This window comes from Schistocerca cancellata, chromosome 5 (genome assembly GCF_023864275.1).
Source record: "Schistocerca cancellata isolate TAMUIC-IGC-003103 chromosome 5, iqSchCanc2.1, whole genome shotgun sequence".
NCBI lineage: Eukaryota > Metazoa > Arthropoda > Insecta > Orthoptera > Acrididae > Schistocerca > Schistocerca cancellata.
Genome location: NC_064630.1, coordinates 298,416,618 through 298,439,242, shown reverse-complemented (window position 1 = coordinate 298,439,242; position 22,625 = coordinate 298,416,618). Strand labels below are relative to the sequence as shown.

The 22,625-nt window shown below is 41.1% G+C and overlaps 1 protein-coding gene across 1 annotated transcript in view; it reads left to right on the top strand.

Annotated features, from left to right (window-relative positions):
• The window catches only part of LOC126188103 (integrin alpha-4-like), a 506,794-nt gene that overhangs the window by 248,867 nt on the left and 235,302 nt on the right, over positions 1-22,625 (top strand). The window contains exons 12-13 of the mRNA XM_049929569.1: positions 1,463-1,636; positions 19,166-19,308. Of these exons, the coding sequence (XP_049785526.1) occupies positions 1,463-1,636; positions 19,166-19,308 (317 nt within the window). The remainder of the gene's footprint in view (positions 1-1,462; positions 1,637-19,165; positions 19,309-22,625) is intronic.

Sequence of the window (22,625 nt, the reverse complement as noted above, 5' to 3'; positions counted from 1 at the left end):
AGCATGGACAATGAGTAAACTAATGCATTAGAAAAAAGTTACAAAGGAAAACAGCACTGAAGGAAAACATCACTGGGTTGTGTGATGGAACCAAGCCATTGGGCAAAATCAAATGATGGAAAATCCAGGATGTAATAATGACAATATTTTCCATCCACATCACACCTACCAACGACCAGGAACACCTTCACCTAGCCGATATCAAGAAGTTCCTTCCATACAGCATAATCACTAATGACTGTCACATCTGTAGTGGCAAGCATCTCCTCCAAACATATTCTGTGAGGCCCTCACAGATGAAATTACCCTCCCAAACTTGTACAGGAAGAGGGCTCTTTTGCCTTATCTCTCCAGTCACCCACCATCTTCCAAAGTCCCATGATCTGGTCACAAAGGAGTATTCCCCTTATTTATGACTCATTACCATCCTTGACTGGAGCAACTGAATCACATTTTCCATCAGGGTTTCTACTACCTCTTGTTTTGCCCAGAAATGAAAAACATTCTACCTGCTATCCTCTGCTGCCTACTGAACTCCTCATCCACACCTACTCCATCCTTGCTCTCAACCACTTGCCTCATGACGCATACCCTGTAATAAACCAAGATGCAAGACCATAATTTGTTTCTGTCCTTCTTCCATCCCTTTCCCTGCTCCCAGTCCAGCACTACACAGCCTCTACATCTCTCCTCCCCCCAGCACTTCACCAATGCTGTCTAACCTCCTGACTGCACCTAGCTGCCCTTCCCTATCCCCATCACATTCCTGTATGCAGTTTACCATCCCCCACTCTTACATTGCTATCCCTCCCCCTACCCACCCCAGCCTCATCCTTATAACCCCCTCAAATTTGTTCTCCCATCACGTGCAACTGATAGCAGACCAGCCAAAGTATCCAGGAACTGTGTTCATATGTGTGTGTGACATGTGCTTGCATGAATCTGTGTATGTTGTCTGCTTTAAGAGAAGGCTCTTTGGCTGAAAGTTCACATGTTTAGCAGTCTTTTTGCTGTTCCTGGCTCCAACTCAATATCTCAACTATATGGTGAATAGCACTCTATCCTTTTCATAATATTTTCTTCAAAGTAGTGAGATACACATTGAATGAATTATAAATGTGTTGTTCACAGAAGTGACTGGCTCTTATGAAATAGAACTGTATATTACATAATCACTATTATCATTAATGTTAGCCTGTTACCAAAATTTAGTGGAGTTTTTAATTGTATCAGTTCAGTTGAAATATTCCAGCTTGTGTATTTCGTGATTGTTTCATCACCCTAGCAATAGGTCTGTGCCATCTTACCCTGTTCTTAGTTTGAGCACAAAATATATGAGCCATGACATTGCATTTATCATGTGGCCATAAATATGTACTTCAGGGCCACTTACATTATTTTTCTGTGTGAAGTTATGGAAGCAATTCTTCATTACTATGTAATTATGGTTTTTCATTTGCAGATATGGCCATAGGTGCATACCTGTCAGGACATGTGGCTGTTCTGAGAAGTTACCCTGACATTAGCCTACATGTACAGCTGAATTCTTCAATAAAAACAATTGAAAAAAGTAATCACCAATTTTTACTCACAGTTTGTTCTTGGTATGATGCGGCATGTGGTCCTTCAGAAATAAGTAAGTGAGTAATAATTAGGTAGCTACAGTTTAGAGCAAATTATATTTTTGCTTTTAAACATTGAAGTAGACAAAATTATTGTCTAAGAATTGAATTAAAATAATTGAATGAACTGTAAAATTGAAATGTGTCAGAATAGGTGATCATTACTTTCATTTTTAAGGAGTACATATAAAAGTGAAAAAAAAAAGAAAAAAGAAAACCTTTAGCACCTTCTTCACAGAAGAAGGATGGATAAGTTGATGATGGAGATTAGACAGGAAGGGCAGGTCACTTAGGACCAGGTTTAGAGGAACCCACATGTTGTGAGAGTAAAGAGAGACAAATGCAAAAATGTAGGCATCAGAGGTGGTACATTGGTAAGCACTGTCACTCCAAAATTTTACTAGGGACAGTAAAAACTGAAGATGGTTCAAGAAGAAGAGGAGTGAAATGAATAGTGCAATTGAGAACTAGGAGGAAAATGGTAAAGGAAAAATGGAAAGCATTGAAAGAGAGACGGGAAAGGGGGAGAATGAGATGAAAAATAAAAAGTAATAGAGTGAATATACAAATAGTGTCAAAGAATGGGGAGTGGTCTTGACAAAAGGTAAGTTCAGGAGTAGGGTGAACAAGGTCTTTGGGGTGGTTGGAGGGAAGAAAACCTGCGAGGAGTTGTTGGTATAAACGTTCGGAGAGTTGGCAGATGTGCAGTTACACTTTCAGTTGATGCCCTGCCCATGCAGAACAGAATATTGATGTAGAAGGAGTGGAAATTTTCAAAGTACAATTGTTTGTTGCCTCTTGTTTGGTTTTATATAATAGTAACTTAACTGAGATATAGGTCAATGTCACTGAATTTGGCTTTGTGTTTTGAAAACAAATCAATGAATTTGAATTTGTAGAAGTAGCTAAGTTGTCACAGGAATTGGAAGAACTCCCTTCCACTTGATACCAGGCCACAAAAATACACTCCTGGAAATTGAAATAAGAACACCGTGAATTCATTGTCCCAGGAAGGGGAAACTTAATTGACACATTCCTGGGGTCAGATACATCACATGATCACACTGACAGAACCACAGGCACATAGACACAGGCAACAGAGCATGCACAATGTCGGCACTAGTACAGTGTATATCCACCTTTCGCAGCAATGCAGGCTGCTATTCTCCCATGGAGATGATCGTAGAGATGCTGGATGTAGTCCTGTGGAACGGCTTGCCATGCCATTTCCACCTGGCGCCTCAGTTGGAAAAGCGTTCGTGCTGGACGTGCAGACCGCGTGAGACGACGCTTCATCCAGTCCCAAACATGCTCAATGGGGGACAGATCCGGAGATCTTGCTGGCCAGGGTAGTTGACTTACACCTTCTAGAGCACGTTGGGTGGCACGGGATACATGCGGACGTGCATTGTCCTGTTGGAACAGCAAGTTCCCTTGCCGGTCTAGGAATGGTAGAACGATGGGTTCGATGACGGTTTGGATGTACCGTGCACTATTCAGTGTCCCCTCGACGATCACCAGTGGTGTACGGCTAGTGTAGGAGATCGCTCCCCACACCATGATGCCGGGTGTTGGCCCTGTGTGCCTCGGTCGTATGCAGTCCTGATTGTGGCGCTCACTTGCACGGCGCCAAACACGCATACAACCATCATTGGCACCAAGGCAGAAGTGACTCTCATTGCTGAAGACGACACGTCTCCATTCGTCCCTCCATTCACGCCTGTCGCGACACCACTGGAGGCGGGCTGCATGATGTTGGGGTGTGAGCGGAAGACAGCCTAACGGTGTGCGGGACCGTAGCCCAGCTTCATGGAGACGGTTGCGAATGGTCCTAGCCAATACCCCAGGAGCAACAGTGTCCCTAATTTGCTGGGAAGTGGCGGTGCGGTCCCCTACGGCACTGCGTAGGATCCTACGGTCTTGGCGTGCATCCGTGCACGCTGCGGTCCAGTCCCAGGTCAACGGGCACGTGCACCTTCCACCGACCACTGGCGACAACATTGATGTACTGTGGAGACCTCACGCCCCACGTGTTGAGCAATTCGGCTGTACGTCCACCCGGCCTCCCGCATGCCCACTATACGCCCTCGCTCAAAGTACGTCAACTGCACATACGGTTCACATCCACACTGTCGCGGCATGCTACCAGTGTTAAAGACTGCGATGGAGCTCCGTATGCCACGACAAACTGGCTGACACTGACGGCGGCGGTGCACAAATGCTGCGCAGCTAGCGCCATTCGACGGCCAACACCGCGGTTCCTGGTGTGTCCGCTGTGCCGTGCGTGTGATCATTGCTTGTACAGGCCTCTCGCAGTGTCCGGAGCAAGTATGGTGGGTCTGACACACCGGTGTCAATGTGTTCTTTTTTCCATTTCCAGGAGTGTATTTCAATTCCTCTTCTCATATCAACGCCCTTGTTTTAGTGTGAAGTGAGAAAATAAACACGAAAAATTAAAGTTTCTGAGAAGCATATAAGTCATTTCCTCATCTCATATCATAGCTTTTGTTTTAGTATGAAGTAAAAAATAAACAGTTTATGGTTCTGAAGCATAATATGACACCAGATTCTTATCTTAGGCGCTATCGGACAAGCAAAAAAGCAGAGAGCTGTCCATTCTTTTGTCCAACAGTATGTTTCCTTTCATGCATTACTACCACTCGGAGATTCTTATTTAAGGACTTTTGGGCATCAAGTTCTTCAGCAGGATAAGCCTTATGTTATTGTGCTAATTACAGTATGGGGAAAATGCAACAAAGACGAGTTCCCCTAGAGCAGTGAGGATATTTGGACATGTCGTATTCAGCAGTGTTTGCCTACTGCCACAACACTTCATAGAATCCATGAGGCAGACAACACAACCGTGCGTGCACATCAGACTTCATTCAGTAAGACGTCAGTAGATGGACGGAAACGTCAAATTATCGTCACTTTCCGAGTTGTATTCAATCCAGAATGACGTGTTATTAAAGTAGTTGAGCGTTCTAGCAAATACACTTGGATAATTTCCTATGAGAATCCCGGAGCCAAACGAACCCATTTTTGTGAAACCATCGGGAACTGCATTAATATTAAACTGCAAGAAGTAGAGACAATACGTAGACTCTTCTCTTGGCTGAGTGACCTATTACTATTATTTAGGATACTCTCCATCCTAGGCGTAATGCAAATGTAAATTCACATTTATGAGGCGCTTGTTGCTATTGTTGACAAACATAAGCAACTTGTAATCTCTGCGAGTTACAACTTCGTGCTGATAATGGTACAGGTCGTCAGTAGTTGTGGTGGCGTTGTTGTCAAACTGCTTACATTGACCTTATTGGTTGCGCACATAATTTAGCGCTGACTACCTACTTAAGTAAAGATATTGTGGTGGCGTCGTCGCTTCTCTTTATTTGGTATCAGCTTGAGTAATCCGATTTAACGAACATAGTGCTCTATCCGCGAGCTGCTAATAATTCAGTGTGACTACACAGATCATCGTACGTGTATTACATTAATTCTGCAGTGAATTGCTTAACAAATATTACCCTCAGCTATGCTGCTGGAATGACTCATTACACAGGTACTCTACGTTGCACTTGGTTAAGTGATCAGTTTGGTGCAATCCTGCTTCTACTGTTCGTAAATACTCTTATACTGACCATTCGTTATTTGACTAAATATGCGCTACAATCTGAGTCGCATGTATATGACATGGGTTAGCGTCGTCACAAAGCAATGACTAAGGGTTGGATGCCGGTGAAGTCCCAATACATTGATGGCAACACAAATGTTCGCAAATCACCTCTGTTGTCTCAAAAAACAATTGAATCTTAAATATCGAAGGACGAACGTCCACACTGTCACAACGCGTTGAAATACAGCAACGATGGCAGATGAAAATTTGTGACCGACCGGCCTTCGAACCTGGACCTTCTTCTTACTAGACAGACGCGCTGACCACTGCAGTATTTTTTTAGAAAAAAGTTTGAGAAGACTTTCAGCACCAGGTAGGCGGAGGCAAAGAGGGCAGGGGTCGAAGATGCGAGGCCTGGCCACAATGCCTCCCCCATACCTGTCTACTGAGTAGCTGCATTATTTCAATATAGTCCATGTTTGTTGCCATATGTACAAATGGTTCAGATGGCTCTGAGCACTATGTGACTTAACATCTGTGGTCATCAGTCCCCTAAAACTTAGAACTACTTAAACCTAACTAACCTAAGGACAACACACACATCCATGCCCGAGGCAGGATTCGAACCTGCGACCATAGCGGTCACGCGGTTCCAGACTGAAGCGCCTAGAACCGCACGGCCACACCAGCTGGCTGCCATATGTGCCTTAAATTGTAGAACAAAATTGAAGTAGTAATTAAGGTAAAATAAATTACAGATTGCCACCTCCAATGGCGTGCGTTCCTTACAGAACATAACTTATAACAGTTAAAAGGGTGACGGAAAAATACATAACAAACATTCATTCAGAAACATATTCACAATTTGAGTTATTATGCATTGGATGCATATGAGGTCAGTAAAGAAGCCATATATTTTTCAACAAACGAAAGAAACTTCGAAGCCGGAGGGATTTTGCGAAATTAGAACATTTCTGACTTTAGATCCAACGTAAAAGAATATTCCAGGAATAAAAAAAGTGAAAGAATATTATTCTGCATCTAATCAATAAAACTGCCCACATCTTTGTAGCCCACATAAAGCAATGGACAAAAAATTTTGAAACCATTCCTTATATTTGTTATACTTCTTCACCTTAAAATGTCCTTCTGCAATATAAAACATGTACTCTTCTAAGTTCAAAGTTATTTTTGTTAACACGTAAACCACATACTGTCCCAGAAGCCACGAAAAACTGTTATTCTTTGTGGACGGGTAACATTTCCAGTGTGGTTGTAAAGCTTCAGTTATCGGTATATGACTTTCTGCGGTTCTGTTGATAGTGCTGATTTCTTCCTAATGCAGTTCCAAATTCTGATTCTATTTTCAGAAAAGAACATGTGAGCTACAGTTTCGACAAGCCAATATTTGTCGCAGTATGGAGACGGTCTCAATTTGATTTTCCTTCATCGTTCCGCTGAGGGTATGGTTTCGTTTACAACGTCGCACCATACGGCACTGACTTTAGTTGGTAGAACTTTATTGTTGATATTTTTCCAGACGTTCATCCAGTTTTTAGTAGGTTAATTTACCGGAATTGGTTTGTGAAGACGATGTCTGTAATATAATCATAGACGGTTCTAGTGTTTGTTTGTGCTGGTGGAAGTCTTATACAGCTCCAATCACCATAGTACTTTCGGACAAAATCTAGGCTGGCATGCTACATTAACAGGAGCGTTTCTATCCCCAGGATCTAACGAGATGAACAGAAGTTTCGTGATGCCTGTCTTAGCGGCATGTATTAGTTTAAAAGCATGTCTTTAATTCCAAGTCCTCCGTTTTGCCTCTGCAAAGTCGCCGTGTGGAAGGATACTTTGAAGACATTTTGTTTCTACACATACCAAGAGGCTACAGCTAATATTTTATGTGCAGTGACCTGCAGTATTGGTAAGACTGCTGCGATATGATATATTTTGCTAAGTATGTATGTATTTATAAACTGAACTTTCTGCAGTCAGTCTAACGATTGCATGTCATGGCTCTTCAACAAGGCTCCGATGACATTAAGTTTCCGCTTCCAATTGTTTGTTGCCATGAGCTTGGGATTCGCCCTTAACCACAAACCGAGTTGGAGTCTCTCTTCAGTTACATCTAACCAGTGCGCACCTATTGTACTATTGTAAGAACCGAGATGCAGTATTTTGGATTTAAAATTTTGTAAATTTGTGGTAAGATCTTATGGGACCAAGCTGCTTAGGTCATCGGTCCCTAAGCTTACTCAGTGCTTAATCTAACTTAAAACAACTTACGCTGTGGACAACACACACACCCATGCCAGAGGGAGGACTCGAACCTCAGATGGTGGGCACTATTGGAACACAGCAGCCAACCTCTCTGCAGCACCTATCTACACACGCTCCTCGTCAGACGCAAATTCCCATCTTTGCCGCATACCACATGCATGGTACCTTCTGCCCCCCCCCCCCCCCCCCCCTCTTACATTATTCCACTCGCTCGTGGCCACATTGTATTCCCGCGAGGGTTCGGACGATGACGTGTGTCTAGCACTGAAAATTTTCGATGACCCGTAGAGACCTTAATAATTATTCAGGACGCATTTATTTGGAATTTTTTATGCATTTTGTCTGTACTACCGCCTGCTAAAATATCTACTGTTCCCCCTGAAACACCCTGAATATGGATATATTTGTGGTGTCTGTTCTGTCGGACATGTCTCTAAGACATCCGGGTTCGAACCTGGTCAGGCACAAATTTTCATATGATGCCGTTGGTCTATTTTAACGCCAATGACAGCCTTGACATCTGTCCTTCGATATTTAATTGATTAACAAAGCTGTCTATTTCGATTCGTAGTATCTGTTCTTTCGGAAATGTGCGAAAGAACAGACACAGGGCCACACACACACACACACACACACACACACACACACACACACATTTTTATCTTAAGTGCTATTCGGAAAATGTTTGGCAACTCAGTGATAGTGGCGGACTGGAGCTGCATCAACCTACTCATTTCACTAGATATAGTTGTAATTTTCTGAACAGCTCCTGTTTAATAAATGACAGCGACAGTGTCTCCATCGTTTACTTTGTCAGAAACCTGCTTCTTTCTGCCCTAGCCTATACTACAGCAATGAGTGATTGCTCACATTCTTGATACCTCACTGGACGTGCTACTGCAATTGTAGCCAACGATTCAAATCCCACTGGAAAAGTATGTTTCAAGTCAGATGGTTTTGCTCCTCCCCTACTGTCATTGAAAACGGTCACAACGAAATCAAGTATAGGACTCCTATGAAACCCTTGAGTTCATTCTGCAGTGTTGTGCAGATGAAAAAAGTAGTTTTTCACAATTATCAGATGACAGATGGAATTTGTCAGATTCCACTAATTATCACTGCATTATTAATTGTTGGTTCACAGGCGCTTTTCTGCCGCTTATTGTAACTGCTTTTTGAATGTTAGAGCTGTAAGAATAGAATTATCAAATTTTCGCCATATGGAATGTTCGAATTCACCTTAAGTCTTCACGTTTCGAGCAAAGGCAGAATATCCGTCAGAAAAGCTGACAACAAAAAACCAGGTCATGCCTGTCTTGTGGCGGATGTGCTGATGACAGTGATCTCAATAACAATATTGTACAGCAAAGATACGTTGCCAACTCAACCACTAGAGAATCTCCAAAAATTGTGATCGTGCCTGGTGAATACGCTCCGATTAAGACGGTCCGATTAAGACAGTAAAACACAAATAATTGTCGCAGGTATTAATTTATGACATTTAGTTGCACTCATTGCATCGATTACACTCTAGCCCCTAAAACTAGTTACAGAAATGCGAATAAGGCTCATTGAGGATATTGCGGCCTTTGCCACCCGCAACTCTGAGACGAAGCTATAGTCACTTCCAAGGTCACTCAAACAACACATCAGCTGGTATCCAGAGGCAGTATAATTGAAACTTGGCAACAGCGCAGAATATGTTTGGCAACTTTGTGACCGACGAGTTATTTCCTTGATGGCACAGAACTATCCTGCTAATTTCACTTGACATTATCATGTCATTTCAATTGAATAACGTGATTTTCTCTTGGAATGTGACACAAAGATATCAGTGAATGCTTTTGAGTCAAGGGAAGTCGTTCCACACAGGAAATACAACTACTCTCGTCTCTTATGTTGCGAATTACCTGCCATAGTGGCTACTTTGCCAATAAGTAAGGCAGAGATATCTCATGTGGTGGTTAGCCTCCAGGTAACGTTCTTGTCTCTCAGGTGCACCCTGCCTTTGTTCGTCTTTCGAGACTCACCGAAACCAAAATTTTTAATAATTTTGTAGCAGAACTACAAGCAAGCAGATACAAACTCAAATACGGAATCCTAAGACAACGCTCGAGCAAAATTATGTGAAGTGTTGTGGCAGTTGGCAAACACTGCTGAATACGACACGTCCAAATATCCTCACTGCTCTAGGGGAACTCGTCTTTGTTGCATTTCCCCATACTGTAATTAGCACAATAACATAAGGCTTATTCTGCTGAAGAACTTGATGCCCAAAAGTCCTTAAATAGGAATCTCCGAGTGGTAGTAATGCATGAAAGGAAACATGCTGTTGGACAAAAGAATGGACAGCTCTCTACTTTTTTGCTTGTCCGATAGTGCCTAAGATAAGAATCTGGTGTCATATTATGCTTCAGAACCATAAACTGTTTATTTTTTACTTCATACTAAAACAAAAGCTATGATATGAGATGAGAAAATGACTTATATGCTTCTCAGAAACTTTAATTTTTCGTGTTTATTTTCTCACTTCACACTAAAACAAGGGCGTTGATATGAGAAGAGGAACTGAAATATACGCTTCCAAGACATAATATTTCCTTACGTGCTACTACTGCTTGCATGGAAGCTCTGCAGTTAATTTTTGCTTCTTAGATAAATTTTGGTATCATCTCATATTAATTTGTGAGAATGTTCCCATATTTTTGGGATTCAAATAGAGTGGACATTTCATCACTGGTAAATATTCTGATGATACCCGTTGCAATTCCTCCATGGCACATGTGAGCAGAGTCTCACGTTTGTTACTATAAAAACACACAGGCAGTGATGTCCGCTCACTGCTGTCAGAGTCAAGGTGATTTCTTTCCGTTTATGGCGAAGCATCTGCTGCAGTGTCCAGGCTCAGCCAACATAAATCGCTGTGGCATTAGGCACTGCTAGCCGCTGCACTTACGAGCCATGACAACAAGGGCGCACTGTCTCTCCTAACGATATTATGGAGTTAATACATCTTACTTACTCAACGTAATACACAGGATGTGGGTTGGGTAAAAATTCAGTTTGTAACTTACCATCATATTAAAATACTGTACAGTCATATATGGTGCAATATTTATTGTTGGTTGTCTCTCTAACGTTAATAGTATTGATTCAGATTGTGCGTGAACGCAAAAAAACACACACACACACACACAATCACACACACACACACACACACACACACACACACACACACACGCATAAACAGTCATTGATTCCAGTGAGGGTGACGACTGCTGCGTGTTGAACAACACATGCTCCAATCAATTCCTCAGTTGGCGTCGAGTGGATGAGATTTTTCAATTACCTTGCATTGCAAGAATTGTAAGGAGGAGACTGAAAGGAAATGGACTTGTATGCTAAAGAGCTGCCACACAGCAAAGCTTGACCGATTATCAGATAATTGCCCACATGGGTTTTGTGGATAAGTGTACTTTTAGTAACCAACCCACCCACCATCATTGCGTAAGATGTCCCGAAGGCGTAGGGGCATTGATTTCATTAAGTCATCGATAGTGTAGCGTCATGGTTTACTACCCACCATACGTTTTCTACATTCGCCCAAAGGTCGCTTGCATTTGTAGGTCCACATGACAATGACCTTGTTACCTCTGCCCACATATTCTCTATCTGGTTGATGTTCGGTGATCGTGTAATAAACGGCAACATATTTATCCTCTCTTGGCCCTGAAACCAATCTTGCACTGCTCTGCTATGATGGATGGGGCACTGCTCCTGTAAATAAATTGTTCTCTCGTTACTTCATATATTTATATTCAAATAACGTATTTGTAATAAGCACATTGTATTAGTATTTTCCATAGTGTTTAAGAATTCAGGCCCTGTCATAGATAAGTGATCCAGATTCAACAGTCCGATTAAGAATGTGGTTTACCCAGTCAATCATGTGATGAGAGCCGTAGTTGGATATCCACATTAAGACTGACTGGCTGAATCCGATAAGAACGATCTGGTATCGAAATGAATTTACAGAAATCGGATAATTTGAGCGTATGTATTGCAACAATGCTGGACACATAATTCCTTTGATGGAGTAACATTTAGCAACTGTCTAAGAAAAAGTGAGAAATATGTCTACTAGGAGCAATGTAACATAATTATAACCCACATTTATGTGATGGAAATACTGAATCGAACAATACACATTTACGTCAGTGGTGGGAAGATACACCATATCGGACTTGCTGATGACATAATAATAATAATAATAATAATAATAATAATAATAATAATAATCCAGTGTGGGGGATAGGGGAAAGCCTCCCACATATGGGTGGTAGTGAGGAAATCAAATACTTGGGGTGAACCAAATACTAACACAATTCTAAACTACTCAATCCGTTGAACACGAAATCCAGACACGTATGAGTGAAAATCACCAGTACTCTGGTCACCGTCTTTTAGCTCAATGAGCTCGGCTGAAAATATTTTCTTCCAAAGGCTTCAGCACTCTCTGGTCCTGTCTGGTCCTGGTATCACCCAGGCCATGCCAATGAAACAGAAACAAACATGAACTGTGCAAGCAACATCAACTTTACCCCAGGTGGTACACAACCCGCCCGTCAAAAGGCGGCAGCTGGATTTTCAGATTCTGGGGAGTCCAGGCTAGCACAGCAGAGAATATCGGAGATCTCTGGTAAATTTCCCTACAAGCAGAAAACATGCATTTGCAAAATAAACATTGATACATTGATCCAAACACGAAAACTACATAATCTCACATAAGAAATCGACCGACAAAAAATTCTCATGCTTGCTCTTCCAGAACCATGACTAACTGACAATGAAACCTCGCATTACGGGAGCAAAACACAACAAAAGGTAGCGAAATGCGCACCAATCTTCGGCATGGCATTTCTCGAACACAGATCTATCATCAACTCTGTCAAAGAAATCACACCCATCAACAATCGACTTATGACTATGCTCATTCAGAGCCCTCCCCCCCCCCCCCCCACCCAAAAAAAATACACTCATCAATGCACATTCCCCCACCAATATCCACCGTGCGACCGCTACGGTCGCAGGTTCGAATCCTGCTTCGGGCATGGATGTGTGTGATGTCCTTAGGTTAGTTGGGTTTAAGTGGTTCAAAGTTCTAGGGGACTGATGACCTCAGAAGTTAAGTCCCATAGTGCTCAGAGCCATTTGATCCATTTGAACCACCAACATTGAAAATAAGAATACCACCGAAAATGTCGAAAAATTCTGTAACATACTCGAAAAAACTATGAGCAAAATTCACCAAGAGACGTGAAATTACTGATGGGAGACTTCAACTCTCTATTTGGGACAGAAAAAACCTATAGAAAAATCATTGTTACAAATTCATCACACCGAAACACTTACACCAACGGCACATGTCTGACTGACATTTGCCAACAATTCAACTTCAAAATGATGTCAACCCACTTTAGGAAAAAACCAGTTCTCAGGTAACATGCTTGGCTACCAGGTGCGAGCTGCTTTATTCCACCTTTCGAGACCCGCTGAAAGCCAGATTTTTTATTCTTTTGTAGCAGAGCTACAAGCAGGCAGATACAAACTCAATAAGGGGATCGTAAGACAACGCTCGAGCAAAATTCGTCTTGCTACTTTTAGTACCTCTTAGTGTCAGAGAGAAAACCTTACGGTACTGCAAAACTCATAATGCCACTTTTGTTTTCAGCCGACATATTTTTTGTTGTGAATACATAATTTTATCTATGAACTGCCACATTTTCATAATTCTTGTGAATGGTACAGGAAATGAAGTAAATACAGACCTTTTTGAAATCAAAAGTCGGTAATATCCTACTAATTAGTGTTAAAATAGGCCCAATCGTCTTACAGATACTTGATGCTTTATTATGGTAGGCTGCCATCGTGATGTTTCTACAGTAAGCTGAATTTAATTTGGGTTAATTCAGTGATTATTTTACTTGCGTTTTCCATTAGTTCACTGAACGCAACACTAATCACAAAGAGAAATTAATTAGCAGCAAAAGTTTCTTTCACGATATCTAAAACAATCTGACAATGCTAAAGTAGTTTACAAATTCCACGCCCGTAGAAATCTACTGTTTCTAATGATGTCTTTAAACCAGTGTGGTTTGAAGAGTATTTTCGTCTAGAAATGAATTGCCTTGACGTTTGATCGATCAAGAGCGGGAAACGTAAAATTCTATGAATATATGACGAGAGGGACAAGTGCTTGAGAGAGGACTTCCCTGTCAATACAAGTGCCTGAGAGACGACTTTCCTATCAATCTCCTGGATAGTTTTGTTTCTCAAATCAACAGAGTGCGTTATCATGCAGTAGCACAGGTGATGTAGTTTTGTCGGTCGATTTTCACTGCGACCGAAAGGTGCCTCAGTTGTTGGCAACAAATTCCTGCTGTGATGCACACACCCCTTGGAGCAGAATTCGTAGCCCAAAACACATTTTGGAGCCAGCAGATGTAAACTATTATATTCACACTATCCTTTGCTCGAGTTTATGTCTTTTGGTGGGGCTCAGCCTTTCATTTCTTCTTAGGAAGTTAACGATAAAGGCATCATAACTCGTTATCAGTAACAGTACTGCATAGGAATGCTCAATGAGCGACCTGGTGAGGTTCAATAATAGTCACTCTGGAGATTTTTGTTGTTTCGAATTAGAGCAAGCAGTACTCCTACACCAGACTTCTGAACTTTCCCTGTTGAATGCAAATGTCGCATGATGGTCAAGTGGTAATCCATCACATCAGTAGTCGAGACTTCCTTAATGTGGAAAATCATTCATGCCACAACGACCTTTGTTGAAACAAGAATATCTTTTTCTGGCGTATTTTTCCCAAAAACACTCGCTCCACACACAGTTCAAATCTTTCTAGCTGCCTCCTCTGCATTCACCCCTCTGCTATACCAAAAGTATATATTGTGTTGCAGATGTTACGCCTTTTTCCACTTGCGACTCAATTTTACAATGCTTAACCATAGTTCATGATTTTCAGGTATGCAAAATCCAGTGCTTAACTGTAAGATGATAACTAGAGCTTCAAATCGAAAATGACAGTTGACAGCATTGCGCCGCATTCACCTGAGCGGCGCCGGATTTCAGGTGGCGGGTGGCTTCTGGCCGGTGGCCGGTAGCCGCTGCAGCGCGAGTAAACGCTCGAGCGTAAGCTGTTCTGATCACGTCGCAGCCATGAACTGTCCTGCGGAATTGTTTCTGGTAGTTCTTGTTATTGCTGGTGGGTAGACTGTGAAGCAAATTATATTCGATGTTCAATCAGGCTCATAACTTTAGACTTGGGCCGAAATGGGGGGAAAAAAAAATTACACTTGGACGCGAACAGGCGCCCATAAGTTGAGAATACACGACGATTTCCACTAGATCACGGGCCCACACACTCCGACAACACCTCGAAAGTAGACAACACTTCCTCTTGACACTTCCCCATCTTACAGTGTTGCCAGATTGTGCAGATGGCCGGACTTAGAGTTGTCAGGGGCGGTCAGTTTTATTGGCCACCTTAAGTGAACGACTCGGACTTAGTCTCTGTGGCGGCTGGCCGGCGGTCAGTTTTTATGTCTAAGACTGTACGTATACGTATGTTTATTTATAATCTAATGATACTTCCTACATGTTACAGTTGATTTTGATGATGAGATGAACTTCATTTTCAGGTCTGTGCTAGATAGCGTATTTACAATTTTTGCAGGACCGATGGCCTTGTGTAAGTGAATATTACTTTGTTTCTCTTACTTCACGATTTTTTTTTCTATTTTTCATAGGATTCTATTGCTTAGCACTTCTCTTATATTTGGTATCAGCCAGTTTCTTAATGATTCTATGAAGCCATCTTCCCCAGATGCATTGTGTTTTTGTAGCTTTGGCCTATTTCTCTATGTCTTCTAACAACGGATCAAGAAGGAATCACAGCGCAATTTGAAAGTATTTGGAAGGCTAGTTTTTCTGGCTCTTCTGTGATTTTAAAAAAGTTTGTTGAGAGACAAGTATTCCGGTATACCGGTGTGCAAAATGTAAGGACGAGAGTAACTGAAAAAAAAAAGAAAAAAAAATGCTCGGCTGAACTCGCGCGGTAGAGTAACTACCGCAAAATGTGTCACCGCCAAGTAACATAGCTTGATGAAACTTGGAGGATACACAGAACTGCTAGCGTATAGTGCAGAAGATAATTGAAAGAAACAGAGCATGTCATGAACAGAAATGATGCTTTTATTCAAAGACAGTAATTACACTGAAGTCACTGGGATGTGTGTCCCCTGGACAGTGCAAAGGGCAGGACTTGGTTGTTATTAGTGTGTGCGATCGCTACGCGCGGCAGTGCATGCCGGGCAACATGCTCGCAGGTCATTCTGCTAATTCCTACTATCTTCTGACACTGCTACTGTGATGTAGACAACTGCATCTGTGAAGAGCCTTAAAGAGTGTATGACAGTTTCTACCTACAAAGTCTTGGAAAGGAGATTATATTTTCTTTGATAGCAGTGGAAAAGGGAATTCAGAAATGAATTAGTGTGTACGGCAGACAGCCAATGACAAATTTACTAATCTTCTTTTGGTTCAAGTGGTGTTCCCCTATGTGGTCTTGTCCCTTTGTTGAAGTACAGAATCAAGGTTCAGTGGGAAGAAGAACAGCTGGGAATGATTGACATCTTGCTGTGATTGATAAACCCCATTCTGGACCATTGTATTGTTCTGTCCACCAAATTTGATGGAATGAAGTTCTTATTATTCACTAAGCATAGAACACAGTCTAAAAATGCATTTCTCTCTGCTCAGAGGTATTGTTTCTGCTTTGTATCCAGACAAAAGATAGAACCTAGCTTATCACTTGATCTGCCTTCTTGTTGTGGAATGACTATTAATAATATGTAGGAAATACACTCCTGGAAATGGAAAAAAGAACACATTAACACCGGTGTGTCAGACCAACCATACTTGCTCCGGACACTGCGAGAGGGCTGTACAAGCAATGATCACACGCACGGCACAGCGGACACACCAGGAACTGCGGTGTTGGCCGTCGAATGGCGCTAGCTGCGCAGCATTTGTGCACCGCCGCCATCAGTGTCAGCCAGTTTGCCGTGGCATACGGAGCTCCATCGCAGTCTTTAACACCGGTAGCATGCCGCGACAGCGTGGACGTGAACCGTGTGCAGTTGACGTACTTTGAGCGAGGGCGTATAGTGGGCATGCGGGGAGGCCGGGTGGACGTACCGCTGAATTGCTCAACACGTGGGGCGTGAGGTCTCCACAGTACATCGATGTTGTCGCCAGTGGTCGGCAGAAGGTGCACGTGCCCGTCGACCTGGGACCGGACTGCAGCAACGCACGGATGCACGCCAAGACCGTAGGATCCTACGCAGTGCCATAGGGGACCGCACCGCCACTTCCCAGCAAATTAGGGACACTGTTGCTCCTGGGGTATCGGCGAGGACCATTCGCAACCGTCTCCATGAAGCTGGGCTATGGTCCCACACACCGTTAGGCCATCTTCCGCTCACACCCCAACATCGTGCAGCCCGCCTCCAGTGGTGTCGCAACAGGCATGAATGGAGGGACAAATGGAGACGTGTCGTCTTCAGCGATGAGAGTCGCTTCTGCCTTGGTGCCAATGATGGTCGTATGCGTGTTTGGCGCCGTGCAGGTGAGCGCCACAATCAGGACTGCATACGACCGAGGCACACAGGGCCAACACCCGGCATCATGGTGTGGGGAGTGATCTCCTACACTGGCCGTACACCACTGGTGATCATCGAGGGGACACTGAATAGTGCACGGTACATCCAAACCATCATCGAACCCATCGTTCTACCATTCCTAGACCGGCAAGGGAACTTGCTGTTCCAACAGGACAATGCACGTCCGCATGTATCCCGTGCCACCCAACGTGCTCTAGAAGGTGTAAGTCAACTACCCTGGCCAGCAAGATCTCCGGATCTGTCCCCCATTGAGCATGTTTGGGACTGGATGAAGTGTCGTCTCACGCGGTCTGCACGTCCAGCACGAACGCTGGTCCAACTGAGGTGCCAGGTGGAAATGGCATGGCAAGCCGTTCCACAGGACTACTTCCAGCATCTCTACGATCGTCTCCATGGGAGAATAGCAGCCTGCATTGCTGCGAAAGGTGGATATACACTGTACTAGTGCCGACATTGTGCATGCTCTGTTGCCTGTGTCTATGTGCCTGTGGTTCTGTCAGTGTGATCATGTGATGTATCTGACCCCAGGAATGTGTCAATAAAGTTTCCCCTTCCTGGGACAATGAATTCACGGTGTTCTTATTTCAATTTCCAGGAGTGTATATTCAGCTTTCTAAATTTTGGCAGTGCAGCTGAGATTAAAAATTATTCTTTTTACAGAAACCTGCAATAGGAATGTTGTGTAAAGGTGATAACCAAGCATCTTTCAGAATCCTCTTCAGGGAACTAGGTGTAATTCATTCTACATGCCCGTACATGTACACCCTCATGGTATCTATGGTTAATAACAAAAGTAAGGTAAACAACCCTACCTAGGACTCAGAATGGAGTTTTGTTCTCTGGTTCAGAGTGTATAACACTTTACCATCTTGTGTCAGGCAGGAAACTGAAAATCAAGGATGTTCAAAAAAAAGTCAAAGAATCCCTCTTTAGACATTCTTACAATTAATCAGGCTATTAGGACTCAGTAATGTAAATTTCACAACTTCAAATGCTTATATTAACCAGGTCCCAACTTTCACATAAATTCTTTGTTATAAGTATTAGATAGAAGCAGCAGCTGAGTAGTAGATGAGGAGATGCACTGGATGTTTTCAATGTCACTGCTTTTCTCCTAATATTCATAAACATGTAGTACATAAAGTAATTTAAAGTAAATTAATTTATAAGTAATTCCATAGTTATCAGTATGAACAATTAGCAGTAGTCAGAATTTTTGTTAGTATAGTTTATGAAAGTAATCTTCAGTAGCTGCTTCTGCCTGTTAATGTATAGCTTCACTCATTTCACATCACTGAAGGCTCTCCCTCATGAAAGATTTGCTGGATGTAAACCGTAAATGAATGAATAAATTAGGCAGTAGCTTAGAATGTGGTGTCAGGATCATACAATAACTATGTCAGTAATCGGTCCTCCATACATTCTGAGCACTCACTTCATTCTTTGACACACTTTAGAATGTTTGTTTACTTTTTATAGTTACTGTGATAGGCTTAATTGTGAGAAATAATGAACACCAAAATTTGAAAGTCACTGTGTGACTTTAACTGGACTCTGTTTTATAACTTTTTAAATTTGACATGTTGTGACCATATTTGTCTTGAATAATTTTAACTAAGGCATTGATAACCTAACAAACGAACAAACAAACAAACAAACACACACACACACACACACACACACACACACACACACACACACACACACACATACATACACATACACCACAATTGTAGTTCCTGTATGTGAACATTTAATTGTTTACCTTTTTTCAGTTTCAGTTATGGATGTGTTTTGTTTAAACAAAAATTACAATTTATTTAAGATGTTATGAATTTTATACACATACTGCACTTTCAAATAGAAATTTAATTACTTTTGCAAGGTGTGACAAGGAACATTTTCTTGGATACTGAGTATTATCGAATCCACATACAAGATGAAAATGGGAAAAAGAATTTACATGAAGAAGAGATAATACTCCAAAATGGTCAGAGATCTTGCAACACATTTGATGTCTTCATTCATGTAAGTCACTAATACCAATCAATTTTATTGTTCCTCACATATTCTATTAACTATTTTTAATGATCCTATTATATGAAGGTAATTATTTTTTTCAAGAAAAATAGAATAATGTTTAACTATAAAGAACAAATTTGATCATCTGCCATGAGTAAAAATGGACATATGTGATTCTAAACATGATACTCAAAGATTAAGACAATGGATATGAACAGCTAAAGAGGAGTGTTCATGTTCCTGTGGATGGAGCAAGAAACGTAAGAAGTTCTGTTGTACAAGTCCTTAGTTTCTCCCAACATATAAAATGTTCAAATAACTTATACGGATGCAACACATTGGGATCATCAACAAATGCCAATATTTTGAAGGGAGCACACCCTGACATTTTCTGTGCAAAACTGCACCAAGTCAAAATATCAGCAGTGGTCCATGACATCACCCACTGCATTCCTGTGAGTTATCTGAACTGTCCTGTAATATTCATCCTTATGTTAAATTTCAGTGAGAAAATAAATGTAAGAAAGCAAAGATGAAGTCACATAGCAAAGTCATCAGAGAAGATGATTGCAGCCCTGATATAATTTCTTATGATTATTGTGGAGGGAGAATATATGTATTAAAAAAAAAAGAAAAAAAAAAGGTTGCAGGTCCATATTTATGAATGAGTATGAGAAGTGAATCCACATCACATAAGAAAAACATGTAGAAAAATATTTAGATAATTGAATTTAAATGTTACTGAAAACTTCAAAGTATTATGAGACCTGAAGTGATTGTTGAAAAGTTTTCAGTTTTAGTTTTTACAAAAAATATTAGCACATTTCTGCAATTATTAGTTTTATGTAATAACAATGTTCTCAAAACTGTATGTTTAATATTATCTAACTGACAAATTGCTAAATTTTATATCTATTGGGTAGTGAACAGGAGGTCCATTCCCGTGACAGTAAACATTTTCATCTATCAAATAATTTTCATTAATAAAACACAACATCAAGTAAAATGCTCTTAAAAATTTTGTGAAGGTGACCTTTTCTAGATAATTTTACTCTTTTACAAATAAAGTTATTTTTCATGAATAATTTTCGTTTCAATAAATAAATAAATTTCATTATATGAAACAGTGGAAAGGATGAAATAGCAACAATTTGAAAACAATAGATCGCTACTCACAATCTAGAGGTAGCATAGATTCACAGATAGGCGCAATAAGAAGGGCTACTAACATTTAACCCTTTGACTGCTGGAGGCGCACGGTCCACCTGGCACACTGAGGTGCTGCGGCCTGCACTGTCATCCGTATACCTGCGCTAATGTGCCTGACCCTCGAGCTGCCACCTGGGGCGGAGCACCCCTCGCTGCCCAACCGACCATGTGCTGAACAGTTCTGCAGTAACTGCGACTCCATGCAAAATATTGTGTCCTCTCATGGCTGATACAGAATACTCATAAATGCTCTCACTACGTAGTTCCCCTGCAGGTGAATTACTACAGAATCAAACTGTCTGGTAAAACTATTTTCTGTCACCAAGAATGATATCTTACTTGTAGTTTTCTTGCACTATTTTTGTAGATTATGCCAAAAGTGATGTGATTTGTTAGCTTCACATCAATAGTTTATCGTTCTTTCTTGGATACCCGTTTATAATGTCTGCATTCATCTATGCGTTCCTCACCATACTAACTCAAGAATGAATAAAATAAGCCATAGATTTTAGATTATTGTATGTTAATTTTGTTGTTCAGAACATTGTATTACGTCATTTATAGGAGAAAGCGACATATAGATCATCTTTCATATCGCACTACATCGTCAGAATTTACTGTGGGCAATGATAAGAACAATTTTACTTCACGTCATTAAATTCGTATTCTGGTGTAATAAGAAATTTCACATGGCCTACTGTTTGTATTGCTGAATTGCCCGAATATTTGTTGTGCTTTGTAATTACCTGATTATGCATAATTTTTTTTCTTTGATGAAATTTGTACAATACTTGTGATTGTTGCACATAAGTATTCAACAGGTTTTCCAACATTTCAAAGCTGTGAAATCTCTGTCTTTTTGTTAGCACATTAAATTCACTTGTAGAGAAAATTCAAAGTCATGAACTGTAAATTTAGGCGTTACTTTTACACTTTGTAAATATGTTTCCCATCCTTTTTTTTTTTTTTTATCCAAGCTTTGGACCAGCACTGGCGAAGTTAAAAACATTTTTATTTTGTTTTTCCCTTTTCATATTTTTTTTGTTTTTTTGTTTTTTTTTTAAGTTTTTTTTCCTAATAGCATTATTGTATTCATTCTATACTGCAATTAGTAATTCTATTTTGTATGGTATGACACACTATGGTACCTTGCAAGTTTTACACTCGTACCTGCTTTCTCGGCGCACTTTTTGTTTCCAGCAAACAATGCATCTACACGTTAGTGCACTTTTCTTGGATTGCTCACTTGTTATAATGTCTGGAGAATGCCTTCCCACAAATCTTAGAGGATTATCATCAGAACACCTTCCTCTACCAGCTTTTCTGTACTCTAACGCATATGTTTATGTAAGTTCCCTTACCGGTGACAGATAAAACTCTGCTATCATCATTTTATGAGCTGTTAATGATCTGTGTAGAACATGAGCATTTAAAACACACAGATCTAGAACATGAAAAAAGAACTTTTTATACCACTTGCTTTCCGTATACATCTAACAGAGCTAAACAGCATATCAGAATGGTCAACTGCTCCCATATTCAAGTTATAATCTACAATGCTTTGTGGTTTCTTAATTTTTTCTCCAGTATTACTGTCAATCTTTCCTGTGTCAACCATTTCTGTGGTGTTACATGTGGTCAACATCCACACTTCCTTTTTGTCACACCACTTTATTGCAAGCATTGTATCAGTACACATAAATTGAATATCTCCACGTTCCAGTTTCTTCTGAAGTTTCAGCATGTTGCGTCTGTTCTTAACAGAGAGTACCACATGCGTTTGCCCCATGACTGTGAAGCCAGGCAAACAAGTCTGGGCTTGAGTACCAGTTATCGACATAGAAGTTATGTCCATGTCCTAAATAGGACTTCATACGTGTAGCCACTATGTCACCACTTTTTCCCAAATTGTGGAACTCAGTTTCTGTTGTTGCTCCTGTATAGACAATGAAATCCAAGACATAGCCAGTCTTACAATCACATAACACAAATGTTTTTATACCAAATATACTCCGTTTTGATGGAATGAATTGTCTGAAAGATAAGCGTCCTTTGAATAATAACAAACTGTCATCAATGCAGAGTTTCTGATGTGGATTAAATGCACAATGGAA